Genomic DNA, 19,639 nt, shown 5'->3' with positions numbered 1-19,639 from the left:
CAGGCTGGCTGCAGACAGAGGCTACTTGGCAGCAGCCCCTGTCTGCAGCCAGCCCAGGCTGCCGTGGACAGGAATTGCTCCAGCCGGGCAGGCAGCCCAGCTCAGTCCTGGCTCATGCTGGGTCCAGGACCAAACCCAGCTACATCTCTGCAGTTTGCAGTTTAATGTACTAAGAGCTGAGTGGGCAGGCAGCCCAGCTCTTAAACTGCAGAGCCACAGCGGGGGCAGCACCTGGACCCGGTGCGAGCTGGGACCAAGTGCCTTCCCTTATTGACGAATTGTGAAGTTGATAGAATTTGTATCAACAACACGATTAGCTAGTTACTCACCTCTTAGCATCTTTATGTCGGGGGGGATGTTGTACCCTTTGTAATTGGGGCGGGAGGAGAGAACTGGACAACACTGGCAGAAAACACTTTTTTTGAAAATTCCTGCGGCATGCCTCATGAGTCGGCTGTGTGATCTTGCACATGTAAAAACATTTTTTAAAATGGCATCTGGGAGGCTGAGTTTGTTTTCACATGTGAAAAATTCCGAGTGGCTTAGACCCTCTCCCACAAGGGCAGCTTTGGGCAGACTTTTTTTTTACAACCGGCATTTAACGAGCGTTGTTCCTGATCTGCTCATTTTTTTGCATTCAGGAGAAGAAGAGGAGGAGGAATGAGGAGGAGGAGACAACACCAGAAAAACGCCAGAAAGCCCCGAGCACCTCTAGCTTGGAAGGGGACGAGGATGAACCACGTGATGGCCAGTCCCCAGTGAGTTCCTCAACGGTAGGTGCTGCTGCTGAGTGTGCTCTGAATCACATGTGCTCTTAGAGCTGGCCTAACCCTTAGCGAGAGGAGACCTGGTGGTCTGTTCTGATACTGCTGAGCTATAGAGTGGAGAAGCAAGATAGTCCAATGCTTAAGACCTCAGGAAATCTGGATTCAGTTACCAGCTCTTCCAGTGTGACCTTGGGGAGGTCACTTATTCCCTGCACCTCTTCTTTTGTTGGATTTTGGTCAGCTCTTTGGAGCAGTGCCTTCCTGTGGGTACGTACAGCTCCTAGTGCAATGGTCCTTAGTCTCATCTGGGGCCTCTAAGAATTCTAATACAAAGAAGTAATAATCCTGACCATCTGCTACATTCATGAACTTAAACTGGTAGCCTCTTTAGCTTCCTGCTGTGTTTTTGCATGTAATACTCAGCCTGCTTTATGTACTTCCCTTCAATGTTCATACGTCTACAATACTGTGTATCCAGATCTGATAGGTGTATGGGGTAAGGGCTTTTTCCTTCTGCTCTCAGAATTGATCTTGTTGGGCATGGATTAGGATGCGGAGTGACAAGACCAGTGTGTGCAGATCTCAGAGTGATGGTTGAGTGTCTGGGAGGCCTCTTAGATGCCTGTTACCATCGCGCTCCCCAAGTGGCTCTCGCACCTCGTGTTGTTTGAATGCGACTTAATCTTGCCTGGCCAAGGAGAGTTATGTGATTATGTTCAAAAGGTTTTGTAACAAGAAATGTGAATCCAGGGGAGTTTCTTCTGCAATTCTCAGAGGAGCTGCTCAGATGTGGAGAAGCTCTTGTTATAGGAAACACAGAAAACAAAAATCAAACTTCTGCACAGCAATAGGACTACTTGGATTCTGGCCACGATCTGTTTGCATTGTGACTAGCGATGGGGAATGTGTGTGATTATTTTACCTTTGCCACCCACTCCCCTCTCCCAGCGCAGTGAGGGATTTTACTGCCTCACGTGACAATCTAGCTCTGGAGCTTTGCCACTTACTTCAGTGGGAACAGGACTGAGCCAACTCTTTCTGAAAAATCCCACCTTACCATTGGTACTTGGTACAGCAGTGAATACCCATACCTTCCTATAGAAGTAATGCTAGGAACAGTCCAGTGTGCAGCAAGGAAGGGATTAAATATTCACTACCTGTCAGAGGCCTTTATGGTGTTGGTGCAGAAGCATCCCCACCAACCGGCCTGTAGCATATACACATTTGTTCAGAGAAGAGATGAGCTCAGTCGCTGCAAAGCAAAAAGGAGCTGAAGGAATTTCTTGCTGAAACAATAAAAATGTATTAAAAGCCTGGCTCCTCCAAAAGAAACCAATGCGTCTGGTTTGGAAAAGCATGCGCCTGGGGGAGGACAAATAGGATTAGGATGTGAGCACTTTGACCACCTTAACCGTAGGCTGGGGTGAGGATGGGGAAGCTTGCTTCTTTAGGGCAAGTATAACACCTACAGGCGGAACTGAAACAGGGACCTGAGCTGGAGCTTAGTGCATGAGATGCTACCACTTGAGCTAAAAGCTAGCTGGCTGTCAGCTAAGGTTGTAGAGGAAGTGGTTTAAGTGCCACTACATTGGACAGTGACCCACACCTAGTCGGTGTGTGTGGTTTACATAACAGTTGTAGCTTGTGCTTTAGACCCAGAGGCCCTGTGTGGGTGGGTCAGTGAAGTCTAGCAAGTAGCAATCTGGGATTTCAAAGGCCTTTCTGGCCAGAAAAAAAGAGATCTGAAAACAATGGAGGACCAATGGGGTTCAAGGCATGGAGTAGCCAGCTACAGGAAAAGGGAAGCCAGGCACCTGAAGTTTTGCCACAGGTTGACTTTATAAAGCATCCAGCTGACCTCTTGGTTCCAGGCTACAGTGTTCCTTTTTGCCCTTTAAACAAAGGATGCGTGTAGCACTTCTGTAACATGGAGGGCTGGACTAGGAAGCTGGGTTCAGCAGGGGAGGCAAGTAAGCACTGCAGAAAGGCTGTGACGAGACTGTAGAGTGTCCTGGAGAAATGAAGCAGCTTCTCAGGTTTGTACTTGATAGCTCTGTGGAGGTGGGAGCAGAGTTAATGGTGGACTGTTGGTGGGGGAAGGAAACAATGGAGCAGTCTCTTGTTCCTGAACATTGCCTGTCTTCCAAGCTGTAAAAACTTGCTGTAAATATCCAAACGGGGCTGTGATGGACAATTTCTCAGCTTTAGAAGCTGAAACACAGCTAGTGATCTGCACCTTGTCTCAAGATGCCAATTAACTTGCTGCTTGAGCAGGGACAGGATCAGAGCCCAAATCTCTGGACTCGCAATCCCAAGCACAAACTGCATCAGATGCTGTTGCAGCTCTGACTAGAGATGTTAGAAATAGTTTGATTGAATAATTGTGTAACTGCACCAAATCTTAGCTGTTACATAATTATTTGATGGTCCCTGGGGGCTGGGCTGGCAGCCAGTGTGCACCCAGCCTTGCTCTTGAGGAGCCCTGTGCCACCCTGTGCAGCTCCTTTTCCTCCCCTCGCTCCTGCTCCTTGCTGCCTCTCATAGAGAGGCAGCAAGTGGGGAAGTGCATCTAGTTCTTGGGATCAACTGATAAACCCAGGCTTATCAGTCAATCATTTATGCAGCTATACAGTAACATCCCTAGCTTTGACTTCCTGAGCCCTGCTGACCAAGGAACTGCTCAGCAAGAGGTTCATGTTACAGGGCATAGTCCCAAACAAGTATGCTTTAAACCGGCAGAACAATCCTTTTAATGCATCCCTGTTCAACGTAATTGTAGCTGCACTCAAGCACTAACAACCTTTTCTAATCTCTTGCACATGTCTGCATTGCAACTGGACATCTCCAAGAAGACAGGTGTGTCTTGTCAGAGGCTTTACTGCTCAATTAAAACTAGCAGTGACCTCCGCGTGCATCTTAAAAACCTTCTGCTTTTTCAGGTTTTTTACTACTTATCTCCCTCTGCTACTGGGGCATAATACAGTTCTGTAGCATGTAGATGTGTGTGCAGGGCAAATTGCTGTCCAGATGGCTTCTGAATGGTAGGGTTTTTTTTGTAGGATTCCCGAGTAGTAAGGGATCTTCTGCATACTGGCTGGAAGGCTCCCATGGCTTGTATGCCTTCTCCCCTGCACAGTGCAGTAAAACCCTCGGTGTGGGCAACACTCTAGACTTGCCTTTCCTGGAAGGCTCTTAACACAAGATGGCTGTGTCTAGACTGCATCCCTTTTCCGCGAAAGGGATGCAAATTAGACACATCACAATTGCAAATGAAGCGGGGATTTAAATCCCCCCTGCTTCATTTGCATAAACAGGGCTGCTGCTTTTTTCCGGCTCAGGGCTTTGCCGGAAAAAAGCGCCAGTCTAAATGGGGATCTTTTGGAAAATAAAGCCTTTTCCGAAAGATCCCTTATTCCTTTTTTTAAGAGGAATAAGGGATCTTTCGGAAAAGGCTTTATTTTCCGAAAGATCCCCATTTAGACTGGCGCTTTTTTCCGGCAAAGCCCCGAGCCGGAAAAAAGCGGCAGCCATGTTTATGCAAATGAAGCAGGGGGGATTTAAATCCCCACTTCATTTGCAATTGTGATGTCTAATTTGCATCCCTTTCACGGAAAAGGGATACAGTCTAGACACAGCCGATATGTAAGCTCATCTGCTGCCCCTTCCTGTTTAAGTGCACAGCCTAATTTGGGCATATTTATTGGGCAATCTGTCTGCAAGTAAAGACTTTTTCAATGGGGTTTGCCAGAAACTTCGGCTAAATCACTCCTCTGTCTCGGAGCTTCCTTGCAATGGAATGGCCAGTGTAATTTATGTACCCATCACTGATGCCATTTTCAGTCCACCCTCCTTCCTGTTCTCATCCTCCTTTTTTCCTGCACTTCTATTCTTTTTAGCTTTTTCTGTAGCTGCCCCTTTCCCTCTCCTCCTCAAGAACCTATGTGAGTCTTGCAGTGGAGAGGTCCTGCAGGGTGGCCTCAGTTGCCCTTGTGGTGGGATGGGAGGAGAGTAGCTTGGGGGCAGGTTGCTGGTTGCACTGGCAGCCAATGTGCATGAATCAGTGACCTCTGAGAACATGAACTGGTTGTGGCTGCAATGAGGAATGGGCTAGGTACAGATGCCATGGAACTTTTCTTCCTTCAAGACGGGATCAGTAGGCTGGAAGCATGGGGGAAGCTCTTTTTTTAAAATAAATATAAATATATAAATACAAATATAAATATAATTTTGTGTGTGTGTGTGTGTGTGTATATATATGTGTGTATATATATATATATATGTGTGTGTGTGTGTGTGTGTGTGTGTGTGTGTGTGTGTGTATATATATATATATATATAAATAAAATAAGGATGTTTGGCTGCACTGCCGTTCGTCCTTCGACACCCCGGAAGCTCATTTTCCTGATAATTCGTCCACTTGGAAGCCACCTCCAGAACTTGTTAGTCCAGCTCCATCATGTCTGCTGCATCTACCATCATGGCTGTTGTGGCAAAGTGGGGCATTATAGGGACACCCAACAGGCCAGCTGATGGTTCAGTCACTCCGTGATATAGGCAGGGAGGTGGGAGAAAACAAGACACTTCTGAAACTACTAAAGCCTCCCTGCTAGGGTTGGGGAGAACTTGATGGGTTTTTTTTTTTTGAGTTGTGGCCAGTCAAGATGTGGGATGCAGGGCAAGCCAGGAAAACCCATCTCTTCTCTCTCCTCTCTCCCCATTTAGATCACAGACCGAACTGAATGCCTGAACCGCTCCATAAAGAAGAGGTAAGTCTCCTTCCTCTGACCCGTTTGTGATTCCCACTGGGCTTTGACTGACTTGGGTATCCCTGTAACACCGATGCTCACCTGAACCAAAGGCACAATTCCAAGTGATTGTGCTGGAGGACTCCTCTGGTAGCTTGGGGTTGGGGGAAAGTGTCCTGTTGCTTCATGGCCTCTTGGACTTCTGTCAGAATGAGCATTTGTGACGGGGGGAACTATTGGTCTCTTCTCAACGAGGCTTTGGTAGACTTCGCTTTGGCCAACTTAATTCCTCCTTCCTCCTTCCTCCAGCAACAGCGTGAAGAAGTCTCAGCCACCACTTCCCGTTTCCAAGATTGATGACAGACTGGAGCAGTACACTCATGCTATTGAGGTGATGCTCCCACTCGCATAGGTGGCATGCTCTCTATCCCAGCCCCTGTATCCTCTCTGTTCTCATTGGATAGTGCTCACTCTCTCTGGCTCTTGTAGATTCTGCTGCTGTTGGCTCTAAAAATAGGAGAGATTGAGCCTGATCTACCTATATCCTTCCATGCTCTTAAAATGAAGATAATGAATCTTGCCACTTTTGAGCAGGAGCACTGGAGATGTGAACATGCCATATTCTCCTACCTTCTGACCTTCAAATAGGGCTGTCTTCCCTGTACCTGTCTGTCCTCACTGGGCACACTGTTCTTCTGTTTATTAGCCTTCCTGTTCTTATTTGTTTCTGCCCCTTGACTCTGTGGGTTAGTGTATCCATCTGGGCATGTGAATCTACAATCTCCGGCCCCCAATAACTGATTCACAGAAAAATCTGCCAAGTGGTCAGGATGCCTTCACTTTGATTTGCTTCCTTTCCAGACATCCGGGAAGGCTCAGAAACTCGTCCGCCAGTCTTCCCTTGAACTTGCCACCACAAGCATGGTGGTAGCCAGCACAAAAAGCCTCTGGGAGACAGGAGAGGTTGCAACTCAGTCCTCTAAGTCCCCATCCTGCAAGGTAGGATTGCTGAGCCTACTATGCCTAGCCAACTCTACTGCAGAGAGAAGGGGTACAGCTCTCTGTTTAATATTGGAGAGCTGCCCCCTGTGTCTAACAGCATACCCTTGAGAGAGAATATTCATCCTGCTGCATGGTTGAGTGGGTTTACTGAAATGATTTAGCTGCATCGCACCATGGAGTAGGGACTTGAACAGACAGTGGCATCGGGAGTAAAAATGCGAGATTAAAGCTCCATTCTTCCCCTTTTTCTGTTGACCTCCATGTTAACTTTTGAATGCTCTGTCTTGACTTCCTACAGTTGACGAAAGCTTTGTCTGTACCTTGAATTAGCCCCAGTCACAACACTGCAGACACCAAGGAAACTGGCTGGGTTTCTCCTTGCTTGTAATGGAATGTAAGGGAACTGCTGGAAACAGTTCTTGCCTTGTTGGCATTAGGAGTCAACCCTACTTGCTGTGTGTTGATGGGCTCAGTGGGATCTAATCCAAAGTACAGACAAGTTGTAAATTCTATACAATGAAAAGAAACTATTCTTCATTTCTAGTAACTTTTTTCATTTTCTGGTTCAAGTGCTGGCACAATGCTGCAATATGGAGGCTGAAAGTGCTGCAAACCAAAATGTCAAAAAAGCCAACAGCCAAAAAAGCTGTTTCACTTTCTATGGAAAAACTTTTCCATCAATACTTGATATTGTCAGGAAAAGATTTACAATATTTACATCTTGTTCCTCGAATCGGTGTCTTGTGAACCATCCATCAATACTTGGTACTTTAAGAAAAGGGCATCTCAAACCCCTGTGCCTGTAGCCATGTTCCTGCCCAGTGTGACTCAACTTGGATACATAGCCAAATACCATAGTTATTAGGCAGGTGGCTTCAGTAAATGTGATGTGAACAACGGCCAGTTTCAACAGTGTTGGTGGTAGGGTACTGAGATGTGTTCTTGTGTCCTCAGGATATCGTGGCAGGAGACATTGTGAGTAAGCGAAGCCTGTGGGAACAGAAAGGGGGCACAAAAACTGAAGCCAACGCCAAGGTAAGTCGCTTCTCCCTTGGTGCCTGTGTCTAGCACTTGCATTTGGGTATTGTGGTAGTGTTTGTTCAACAGACTTCTCTCTTAGATCAGAGGAAGCGAGAAAGAAGGATGCTTGTATAGTGAAGCATAGATTGGGGCTGCCTGCTAACAGAAGCACAGGCCTAGGAGATAGTGACAGGAAGGCTATGGAGGCTTACTCTCCTCTTCTAAATGTATCTATTATAATAAACATGCTCACTAATATAATAGTGGGCTTAGGCCAAAGCCCAAGTCCTCCCGCACCTCCCCATCTGATATCATTTTGCATTTGGATTGAAATTCTGCAGTTTGGGCTAATTGTCAGAAGTTTTAATTTTATTAAAAGTAGCCGAATGCTCTGGAATTTGGCTGGCACAGTGGTTTAGCTACCTGGGATTCTATTTCTGGGCTGTCTGCTAGCTCTAAAAGGTGTAGAGACCTCTTGTGCAGGGTATCGATGTGTCACAGCATCCCTGAGGATGACAATAGTTCAGACGCTAGAAATTTAACTCTGCTGCATCTGTTTTTTGATAGAGGCTCTTGGGGAGGTTTGGCTGAGCTCCTTTTTTTCATTGATGTTATAATGAGTTTTAAGACTGTTATTTTACCTGGCAGTTCCAATAACAATCCACCTCCTTCGTTATTTTATTGTCCAAGCAAAAAGGTGGCAGGAACAGGCAATAGCAAAATCTAACCCCAGTGTGGGAATGAGCCACGTTAAATTGTTGAAGCTCACCTGCTCCTCAGACTTGAGTTTATTTGACACTTCAATAAGTTTCTTATATATTAAAAATTATTTACCTTAGCTGGCTGAGATCCAGACTGGGAAATAGGCACTTGAGGAAGGATCCTAACCATCACTTACTCTTCTCCCGTTTAGACTACCCCTTCTGGCAAGAAGTACAAGTTTGTGCCGACCGGGCATGGCCAGTACAAAAAGGTGCCAATAGATGATGCAACGGAGCAATAGTGTGTGTGGAGTACCAATCAATCAGGTGGGTTGGTCACAGCCTCTCTCTGTAGGAGAGTCATCTTGTACTCTTCTGGCAGGATAGCTAGGATGGTTCAGTGCAATAAGCATCAGACATGGTTTTTCATCTTGTGTGTTCTCAGATACCAGCCAGACTAAGGTGCGTTGGAAGGTGCTGCATGGAGAAAGGCTGAGTTCCCACTTCTCAGCAAACAATCCTCTTCCTCTTTGGGGGTAGAAGAAGGGCATGCAAGAGGAAATTCTTTCTAGCCACTGGGGGGAATAGGATGACCATATTAGCTGCTAGGAAACTTACCTTGCGGACCACACTGTGGCAGGGTTCCTTTCGCTGGCCTCTGTCCCTACTCAGACTGAAAGCGCCTTTATTGAACTAGACGTGGTTTACTCTTTACAGCACAAGATCAGATTAAGCGCTGCAGTGGCTGGGGATAATGAGAGTTCATTCCAGAGAAGCATGGAAGCTGACCTAGTCTTCTGTATTCAGTGTATTCCAGTGTTTCTCAACCAGTGGTATGAATACCCTTAAGGGTACTCGAGAGAAGTTTGGGGGTGGTGGTGGTATGTCAATATAACTGACATTTGGAGAAAACAGAATTTGTGTTAAGTTTTACAGCGCTTTATTATTTTTGTACTTTTTACACCCAAAAATTTCACACCCAAAAATTTTATCGCCTGCCTGGCTACAATTAAAGTGTTTAAACAAATGTGTTCCAATGATAGAAAAAAATTGTCTAAAAAACTATAGGTACTGAGGGTTACTTATACTTTTTTTTCCAAAAGGGGGTACTCTGTAAACAAAAAGGTGAGAAACAGTGGTGTATTCAATGAGGGCATTTAGATCAGGCCTGTGGTTGGTGGTGGGGTGATCTGATGGAAATTTGCACTGTTTCTAGATCAACCAGTGGAGCAGAAGGAATGGTCTAGTTACATTAAGCAAGACAGGAAAGTGTGCAGAGCTTATCATTGTGCCCACTTAGAAATGTCTCTGGGTTTCTGACTTTCTCATGACCATAGTGCTTGAGAGAGCACAATGATATCTCTTAGTTCAAGGGACCAGAAGTGGAAGACTTAAAAGACAAAGAGGAACTCGCTTACAGAGGTGTGACCCTGAGCATCTGATGGTCTGTGCAGGGGAAAAAAAAACACATTTGACTTCTCATAAAACATTTATTTACTTTCCAAGCTTTAGGGATAGCATGGTCTTTACAAAAACACTTCTTCCATCTCTTCCCTGTTTACCATGCACTACCCCCATCTCTTCCCTGTTTACACTGACCCCTCATGTGATTGTGTAGCCAGACATGGAGGCCTGTAAACCACTTGGGGTATGTCTACACTACCCCGCTAGTTCGAACTAGCGGGGTAATGTAGGCATACTGCACTTGCAAATGAAGCCCGGGATTTGAATTCCCCGGGCTTCATTTGCATAAGCGGGGCGCCGCCATTTTTAAAACCCCGCTGGTTCGAACCCCGTGCAGCGCGGCTACACGGGGCACGAACTAGGTAGTTCGAACTAGGCTTCCTAGTTCGAACTACCTAGTTCGTGCCCCGTGTAGCCGCGCTGCACGGGGTTCGAACCAGCGGGGTTTTAAAAATGGCGGCGCCCCGCTTATGCAAATGAAGCCCGGGAAATTCAAATCCCGGGCTTCATTTGCAAGTGCAGTATGCCTACATTACCCCGATAGTTCGAACTAGGAGGGTAGTGTAGACATACCCTTGATGATCAGACCCACCTCTTTGCTTTTCACTTCTATAACCTGCTTCAACTCTCTGCTTTCATCACATGCCTTGTCCTTTAAATCTACATAGATTCCTCCTTGGTGTGCTCCTTCTTATGTGTGCCAAGCCTGGCCTTGCTAATCTTCGCTGCCCTAGATGCAGATAAACCTCATTATCTGAGTTTTTGCTGCTCGTGTAAAGGGGTTTTCTTCCCCCACCCACCCATGCAGGGAAATAAACCATTTTATTAGCTGGAGCCTACCTAGGAGGTTAGACTTGTGTCTCTGAATCAGTTAATCCCTCCTGGAAAGGCAAGCAGGCAACAAACAGACCTCCCATAGGATAGCCATAGCCAATACTCAAAGAAGAGGACTTGGCACTGTTGCCCAAAATCCTACTGTTCAGTGTCTCTCTGGCTCCAAATGTAGGTCCTTGAAGACAAAGAAGCTGAAATAGTTGTGGGTGCTGGGTTTCACCTCTGTTTTCACTTGTTTCTCTAACCATCCATTTCATGTCTTGGGTGTTTCTCCTCTCCCTGTACACTTCTCTCCTCCTTCCCCATCCCACTGTCCCCTTTTACCCCCTGGCTTTCCCTTCCAGGAGGCCTGAGTCCCATGATGCTGCTTGGTAAGCAACTGGAAAGCTCACTAAGTAGTGATTAAAGGAAGGCGTTGAACAGGCTTCTCTGTACCTTCCACTCTTGAGTTGCTTCCTCTTTGCAGGCTCATGAAACAAGAGGTTGTTGCCAAGAGATGGCTTGTATAGTTGCTGATTTGGCTGCCATGGTGACCTCTCTTAGTAACTTCAAACACACTGAAGGGATTTAATTGTTGCTGTCCTCTTTCTCTTTCCGCATCGCATCACTAACCTTGATTCACAGCAGCCTTAATTCATCTCCCTCTTAGACTTGAACTCCTCCTACAAGCCTCTTCTAAAAGTTGCCTGCCGGCTCTGGAAACCTTTCTTTCCAATGACGTGCCAGAAACAGCCCTCTGCTTCCTGCTTGGACGTTCTCTGCATTTGTAGGGTTCAGCAATGCAACGTGGCCTGCTCTCTACCTTCCCCTAGGGAAGCTGAGCTTTGCCTGTGTGGCAGACTGGGCTTCATTGGAAATGTAGTGAGGTGAAGTGGGTACAGTAAGGAAAGGAGCAGTTGTGTACCTTTCTGAATTGCTAAACCAAGCAAACACCTTCCCCTTCATCTGTGAAAGACCTGTCTTGTTCCCAGGGTCCCTGTCACTGTAATAGGACAGAAAGTTGGCTGACGTTTCAGTAGCTACTGAGTTATTGTCTCTTGCCAAATTGGCCTAACCTCGCAGTTGTAACAAACATTAGTTGTTCTGCTTGATGTTAATAATGCAGATCCTATGTGTGGTAATTATGGTGGCCTTTGTGTGTGCCAACTATGCTGCAGTGGCATTACTCCTACTAGGCAACAAACAGATTTTCTCTGTTTCTAGGGTCTGATTTTTTTATTTATTTTTATTTTTTGAAGCAAACTTGTTTTGGCACTGGAAAGAAGCTACTGTATGCTAGCAGACAAAAGGGCTGCCAATCAAGGGCATCTGGTTGCAGGACTGAACTCTTGACCGCCATTATAGGAGACTGCAAATAGCTGATGACATTCCAAAGCAACTATGCTGAAACAAACAAAACTGGGGCAGTGTTTGGAAACCTTGCCGTGCAGAGTTAAATGAGACGTGCTCGGTCTATCTTCCCTCTTGAAAATTCCAAACTTCTAAGTTTTTTTTTTTTATAAACACTTCCTTCAGATTTAAAAAGCAGTGACCTGAGTCAGTTATGTGATTTCACCTGAGAACAATCCAATAATTTGGACTTGACTTTTAGAAAATCCAGCCACTTAAGGCTTTTACCTTGATGCATCATTAATATGATTTTGCAGTTAGTTTAGACATGGACAATGTGGGTTCAGAGTTTGTTTCAACTGCTCTGGCTGAACCTTCCCTGTGACCAGTAGAAAAGTTATACTACTTGTCAGCTATCCATGCTGGTTGTGAAGTTGTGATCTGCGTCTTGATTTAGGATGTTGCTTCCTAGGGAAGAAAGCTCACTGTAGTGTATCTAGAGAGTTGGGGGGCAAAGGGGAGAGGTACTGCTTAAATAGCTTGTCTTGAATATGTAGTCTGCCTTGATTATATTGGTATAATCATCATTCAATGCAGTACTTCTGAGGTAATTACATAGGTCTAAGGGTCTGTCTACACATCAGTTATTTTGGGATATCCAAGGTTCCCTGAAATAGCTACCCCATGTCTTTTGAATGTGCCCGCTATTCTGAAATATAGCGGACGTGCTATTTCGCCCTCCCTCTAAACCACGTACGAGGAGTAAGGGATGGCTCAAAATAGCACTTTGTTTCAAAACTTGGTGATGTGTACACAGTGCCAAACTTCTAAATAGCCTACACAATTTGCATATCTTATTTTGAGTTTAGAGTGCAGTATAGACATAGCCTGAATGTGCTTTATATTAGTATAGCTATTCCTATAAGGAAAGAGGAATAAACGATACCCGCATAAAGGTTCCTTTTCCTTGGATAACCATACTCACAACAGGGGTTGTACTGGTGCAGCTAGATTGGTTAGTATAGATTTAGCGTAAGGAACAATCATAGAGCCATTTCTGAATCCTTGCCCTGCAAATATGGAATTAACAACAAAATAGCAATTGAGTTTTTAAACTTTAAAGTTCCAGCCTTATTTTTGGTTCAACAGCCCTTAAGGCAGTTAGATGTCCAACTCTCACTGAAATTTAATGGACTCTGGGTGTTGTGTGTTTTTTTTTTTTTTTTTTTTTTTTTAACTCCTGAAAATTCCAGACTGTCTGCACATATATTTTAATTAAAGCAAAATACCTCTATTCCCAGCCTACGTCAGTACAAGGCCCTTTGTAGCAAACCACCTTTCTCTCTGTAGGCTCGTAACTCTGATCACATGTACAGCACATTAGAACTGATTGAAAAATAGGAAGTACATTTTGGCCAAACGATTCTTATTTTCTTAATAGTTTCATAGAAATTATTCACTCTTAATTTGGGGGCTCCCCTTCCTCCCCCTCCCCTCTCGCCCATTTTCCAGTAGCAAAAATGAAAGACAATACTTGGAGTTCTGATGCTGTGAAACTGAAAAGGGAACCCTCCCTCCCCCTGAAAATTCCCAAACTATTTTTTTCAAGACTGTTCAGAATGAGAAATCCCAGCCAGCTCTGTAGCCTGTGCATAGGCCCACAGTGTAGAAGCAGGTATCAAATTTCTTTTTGGGGCTAAACATAACCAATCCTATATTAGCTATTCAGAAATACTCCTTCTTATGGCAACCTTCTTAGGGAAGTGGAAATAGCTGCAAGCTTACCCGGTCTGAGCTCCCTCCCGAAGCCCGGTGACTATGGAGATGCAAACAATGGTGAACAAACTCCCAAAACAACACCCTCCCCCCCAAAAAAATAGTCAGAAAAAACAGATTTCAGTGTAATGCTGATTAATTCACCCTCTTCCCTAAAATACCTTGTCAAACCTGAGCTGTTGTAATCAAAATGAACACGATACACTGCCAGAAAGCAACAGGAAGTGCAGAGGAGCTTCCCTTTTGGATTTGTCCTTCTCTCCTATAGTGTTAGAGAACATGTGGGTTTTAAAAACAACCCCAATTGTAAGCCGTGTCGAGACCAACCTTGGCCATCTCTCTGCTGGGACATCTATAGTGCGTTGCACTGGATCTTGGTGAAGTTTGAGAGAAGACTAAAGGCCTTCTTAGCCTTCATAGAGACACAGCTAGAGGGTGAGTGCATGCCAACATTGTAGGTGTGGCCCATCTTGCAGAGCAGAATGGAGCAGGCTGCTTCTGGAGATTTTAGCCCAACACATGTTACTGTTGCATGAGTGGCAAGGGATTGGGGCAGCTAAAAGTAGGTCCTCCTTGCTAAATAGTCTGTCTTGAGCCAGAAGGGAGGCCAAGGGATAACTGATTGCAATAGGCTTCTCTGCGTGACCAACAGGAAAATCTGGAGCTGCTGTGTCAGAGCAGCTTAATCTTCCTCTTGCACTGTTAACTGTGGCTAACATCTGAGGCTTCAGAGGACATTAGTCAGTCATGGGGAATTTGCCACGCGGGGTTAGACTAAGGATGTTAAGTAGCAAGTAAATGACTAATCGTGTACTCGATACAATTTGTATCAAGTACACGATTAGTGGATAAGGGGCGGCTGAGACTCTACAGTTTAAATGTAGTAGGAGATGGGGATGCAGGTAGACCAGCTCCTACTACATTAAAACTGCAGAGCTGCAGCAGGGGTAGGTCCAGGACCTGGCATGAACCTGGACTGCGTCATGCCCAGTTTGCACTAGGTCCCGCTTTGCACCTCTGCCTTTTACATGTAGCAAGAGCCAGAGGCCCCCTCGCCCTTCCGCACCACAGAGATGGTGCTGAGGGGAAATGTTTTTTAAGCCAGCTTCCTCCAGCACAGGTCCTGCTTCCCCACCCACTCCAGACTTATTGGGTAGTCAGCTAATCGTCTACTCTTCTACATCCCTCGGTTAAACCAGGCAATAATAGGGCATGTCTAGACTACAGCCCTCTTTTGAAAGAGGGATGTAAATTGGATTGAAATTGCAAATGAATTATTTGAATTTTCCATGCTTCATTTGCATAATGGCAGCCACGCGTTGTCTCAAAAGGTTTTTTGGAAGTGAAACCGCTGTCTAGACACGGTTCTTTTGGGGGGGAAAAAGCCCCACCCTTTTTCGAAATATCCTGTTGTCCTCAAAAAATGAGCAGAGGATCTTTGGGGGAAAAAAGGTGGTTTTTTTTTTTTTTAAAGTGAAACCACTGTCTAAACGGCGGTTTCACTTTTGAAAAGCACTTTTGAAAATGCATGGCTGCCATTATGCAAATGAAGCATGGGACATTCAAATCCCAGCTTCATTTGCAATTTTGGTGTGTCTAATTTACATCCCTCTTTCGAAAGAGGGATGTAGTCTAGACCTGCCCTAAAGCTATGTCTGCTTTGCTGACAATGAGTGTGCAAATGAGGCATGGATTAGCATATGGCCACACTGCATTTGCATAATTTATGCAAGGTATTTTTTGTAGTGTGGATGTTTTCTTTTTGAGCAAAAAAACCCTTTTCACCAGATCGGTGAACCTCCTTTTTTGGGGCATAAGGATCTGGCAGGAAAAGGGTGTTTTGTGCAAAAAGAAAAGTCCCCACAACTTTCTCCCCCTCCCCCCTGCAAAAAACTGTTGCATAATTTATGCAAATGAGGCACAATGATATGCTAATCTGCACCTCATTTGCATACTCACTGCCGGCAAAACCGGCAGTGTAGCTGTAACCTAAGAGTATTTGGGCTTTGATGCTGGCCAGATCTGGCTACATCCTGCAAGGTTTCTTGCACTTAGTGCTCAGGCAGTCACAGGGTAACCTACTCTTAGGGATAAGAGGCAATAAGTAGAGGCTGATTTGTAGCATGAGGCTTTATATTGCTGTGAGCTGTTTTGGTTTCACTTACTAGAGTTTAGGATAGACATTGCTAGGGACTGCAAGACTTGGACAGTGAGAAATACCTAAGCCACATGAGCACACCGTGAAGGGTGTAATTTCTCATGATGTGCCTGAAAATGGCAGAGAGGAACTACTGATGACCCCATCAACTTTAGCGGGGCCAGCTGTAGCTTGGAAATCTTTAGATTCAGGCCAGTGCTTCCCACTCAAATCTTGCACAAAGTTTCTATGTAAATGGCAGCATTTATAGGAAATGTCTTACGTCTATTCAAGAAAAGATGCTTTTCAATCTCTCTCTCCAACCCCCCCATTTTTCTAGAACCTCTTGTGTGTTTTTTTAAAGTAGCATGTGTGTAGACACACACTTATTTAAAAAAATAACCTGATGTATTGGCCTACACACAATCTGAAACCCCTTGAAGGGACTTGATTTTGGCAGAAGTTGTTGATTGCTCACTCTGAGCTAGGCATCCTAAAAGCTGAAACAAACCATCCCTAATTGTTCTGAAAAAATCTCTGGCCAATTAATGCACTTGAAAGCATTTCAGAAAGGAGAAACTCTGATCATTGCAAAAGAGAAGGGCCTTCTCTCTTCCCGCTCCCCCCAACTCCTGTAACCTCCATTTACTATTAGTCGGATCAAATTAATTGATTATAAAACCTAAACCCAATAAAATTCTATTATCTGGGCTGAGTGAATTGTGGTTTGGGAGCACCATGGAACACACCACAAACTGGTCACCCACGTTCTATGTGAAGGGAATAAATCTCCATCTAGTTCTGGGTGACCAGAAATTGCAGCTACTGCTGAGGATTCCAGCAAAGAAGCCAAGAACTCCACGACTTAGAAACAGAACCCTTCGTCCAATCTTAAAAAACTGAATCCTATAAACCGGGAGGCTGACTATTAGATGTGGCAGTGTAGACTCCATTTGCACTGCCTCAACCTGTCCTGTTTCTGGGCTTGCACTGGTTGGGATTCTTAAAGAAATCTAAAATACCATTGATTTAGGGCATGGAAAAACGACATGGTTTTTATGGTAAAGGTTTTCTGCAGGTTGCTTCACTGCTTTTCCTGGGTCCCTTGGTTTGACTTTTGTGGCCTGATCTCCAATTGGAATATTTAAAATGAAGCCACATATGGATATAGAACTGCTTTTCTTGGGGCCTCAAGCTGCTCTAGAGAAGTGTCCATGCACTACAGAGGCGTACCCACAGATACATCTCCTATGTGTGTGGTGATGCTAATCCCCTAAAGCCCTCAGTGTAAAGTTGCTGGCTGTGAAGGACTTTATATTTTTTTTACATCTAGCTCCTTACTGCCAGAAAACCTGGCTATAAAAGCTCAACTGGAGCAGCCCCCTGGAGAAGACTTGAGAGAGCACACGACGGGCTTGTTGCTAAGGTGGGATCCAGCTGGTGTCACTTCAGCAGCCACCCCGGTGCAATCCGGTTAAAATTCTTGGAATCCTCAGTTGTCTTGCACTGGAGCAGGCTTGACTCTAACATGGTGGTAATCTTCATCATTGGTTTGGACGCCAGCTCCTTCAGTTTCCGGGCATCAAACCGTGGCCTGTGGAGAAGGGGCAGGCGGTACCAGCGTGAGACACCCTCCTCTTTCCTTATCCCTTTTTCTTCTTGCTGCCTTCTCTTCTTGAGAGTTGTCATCTGATATAAGACAGCATCCCACATCTTGATGGCCCTTGATTTAATCAGTTTGCTGTCTTGGCTGGCCTTGCCTTGAGAGCCTTCTACTTTATTTCCTGCTTCCTCGGGTTCAGGCTTGGCTGGTTCAGTTTCTGGAAATTGGGGCTCCTCAGGTTCCACTATCAAGTGCTTCTTGAGGCGAGACCATCCACTGAGCGTGGCTTTAAGAGGCCTGACCTTCTCCACAGATGGTGGTGGAGGCTCAGCTTTGGGGACGGGACTGGCTCTGGGAATGGTGGCTGTCAGCTGTCGTGGAATGACCGATTCTTCCTTTCTTTCTGTGGAGAAAGCCCTGGTATTGTCAGTGGGCACAGTGGTCTCTTGCTTCTGAGCTGCACGGGGAGTCAATGGCCTTAGACTCTTGCTGTGTGGTTCAGGAATCCACTCAGTTCTGGATCTTGCTGTGTCATTTCCTGGGGTTTCTGGGCTACTGAACTGGGGATCTGGTGTCCGAGGACTAGAAACAGCAACCCCAACAGGCTGTGTAGGACCTGAAGGGTGGGAGAGCTCTGCTGTTGTGGTGGGAAGCTTGGAGGCCTTTGATTTGGGAGTAGCTGTGGCAGCCTGGTTAGCAGTGTGAGTGACTGGTGTCTGCCCCAAAGGCCGTTCCAAGTAGCTTACTTCAAGGTGGGTGGCTGAAGACATCCTGCCCTCGTTGCTGAGGGCTGTAGGGGCCTGGCCTGATAGTGGGGTCTTCACTCTGGGTACACATACACTATGGATATTGGTGTGTGTAGCAGTAACCTGGGAAACCCCATCAGGCTCTCTGGGAGTAGCAGGCCTGGGTGTTGTGTAGGGCAGCCCTGCTGTCAGGGGAGGTAGCACTGGCGCTTTTGAATTGGGAATACCAGCTCCAGCCTCGTCCGCACCGAGAGCAACTGATGCCTGCCCCGAGGGCTTGCCAGTATGGGCTGCCAAAGACTGCCTGCCCTCACTGCTGAGGGCTGTAGAGGATTGGTCGGATAAGGGGGTCTTGGCTCTTGGTGCCTGTACGCTATGGACACATGCTTGCACTTCAGTGACCTGGGTAACTTCCACTGGGGCTTCTACGACCGGTGAGGCAGAAACAGCAGTGTCAGGGAAAACGAAAACGCAATGTGGCTGTGGTGAGCGCAGCTGGGAGTGTCTCTCTGGTGGTGTCGTCCCTCTTGGTTGCCATGGGGACTCCCGAATGCCCTGCCTGTGCACTGGGGATGCTGCTGGAGAGACCGTGAGCTTGAGGTGTTCCGAGATCCTCCTTTGCTCAGTTACTTTGAAGGCGAAAGGCTTGGCCTTCGGGAAAGGCGACGCGACGTGGTGGATGACGGGTCTGATGCAGAACCGGGGCGGGAGTTGGATAGTGATTTGCGGCAATGTTCCTGGGGTCTTCAGCGGAGACGCGCGCTCGCTGCGCTCTAGGTCTGGGCTGGCCTCACTCACTGGGGAGAGGCTGGCCTGGAACGATTTGACTTGCTGGGTGGCTGATGGTGCTTGCTTTGCAACTTTCTTTAAGAGTCTCTGGAGCCTAAGATTGTCCTTCCCAGGTTTTGGAAGTATGGCAGGGGGTGGTGTCTGTGGGCGGAGCATTGCTGGCTCGTAAGGTGATGGCACCGTTATCAGCATTTTTTTAATCCCCTGAAATGAGAAACAAAGCTTAGAGATGACCTCAGCAACTGATCTGCTTAACCCCGTACATGCTGCGGTGCTGGGCATGCCTGCCCAAGGGTGGGTCTGCTGGCAGCAGGCCCCAAACATTTGTCAGTAGAGCCTCCATGTGTTGTCCCTGAGGTGTGCGGCTTGTTTCAGAAGCAATGCATTCCCTGGGAGAGGGAGGAGCATCCTACTGGTGCTTGTATCCCTGGCTCTTTCAAGACAATACGTGTCTAATGAACAACTTTCCCCATCACTCCAGTTTAACGGCCTGGGGCAGGGTTTGAGATGTTAGTAGTCTGTTAGAGGCAGGGGTGCTGGAACAGTTTGGATAGTGGGGCTGCTGAGAGCCTTTGAGCCACAGTGGAAATCTGGTGTCTGATGGAAACCATGTCAGTCTGGGGGTGCAGGTGCCCACTCCTTGTTCCAGCACCCGTGGTTAGAAGCGTTCTCAGCGTCTTTTTGCTCTGCCTGATGCTAGGAAGTCCCTTGCTGCCTCAAACGTTA

At 46.3% G+C, this 19,639-nt stretch overlaps 2 protein-coding genes across 7 annotated transcripts in view; one reads left to right on the top strand and one right to left on the bottom strand.

The window, feature by feature from the left end:
• Window positions 1-19,639, top strand: part of LSP1 (lymphocyte specific protein 1) — a 93,274-nt gene that overhangs the window by 69,073 nt on the left and 4,562 nt on the right. For 5 of the 6 annotated variants that reach the window (XM_075928152.1, XM_075928155.1, XM_075928156.1 and 2 more), the window contains 6 exons: window positions 642-773; window positions 5,490-5,533; window positions 5,822-5,903; window positions 6,374-6,511; window positions 7,469-7,549; window positions 8,448-8,562. In XM_075928152.1, coding sequence (XP_075784267.1) covers window positions 642-773; window positions 5,490-5,533; window positions 5,822-5,903; window positions 6,374-6,511; window positions 7,469-7,549; window positions 8,448-8,537 — 567 coding nt within the window. In that variant the 3' untranslated portion in view covers window positions 8,538-8,562. Of the gene's footprint in view, window positions 1-641; window positions 774-5,489; window positions 5,534-5,821; window positions 5,904-6,373; window positions 6,512-7,468; window positions 7,550-8,447; window positions 8,563-8,680; window positions 8,698-19,639 lie in introns of all 6 variants that reach the window. The other variant, XM_075928153.1, reaches the window with a different exon arrangement.
• Window positions 11,596-19,639, bottom strand: part of PRR33 (proline rich 33) — a 34,021-nt gene continuing 25,977 nt past the window's right edge. Inside the window, exon 2 of the mRNA XM_075928151.1 lies at window positions 11,596-19,117. Coding sequence (XP_075784266.1) covers window positions 17,219-19,105 — 1,887 coding nt within the window. The 5' untranslated portion in view covers window positions 19,106-19,117 and the 3' untranslated portion in view covers window positions 11,596-17,218. The remainder of the gene's footprint in view (window positions 19,118-19,639) is intronic.

This window comes from Pelodiscus sinensis, chromosome 4 (assembly GCF_049634645.1).
Source record: "Pelodiscus sinensis isolate JC-2024 chromosome 4, ASM4963464v1, whole genome shotgun sequence".
NCBI lineage: Eukaryota > Metazoa > Chordata > Testudines > Trionychidae > Pelodiscus > Pelodiscus sinensis.
The sequence above is the reverse complement of the archived record's forward strand: the minus strand, read 5'-3'. Positions and strand labels throughout refer to the sequence as shown.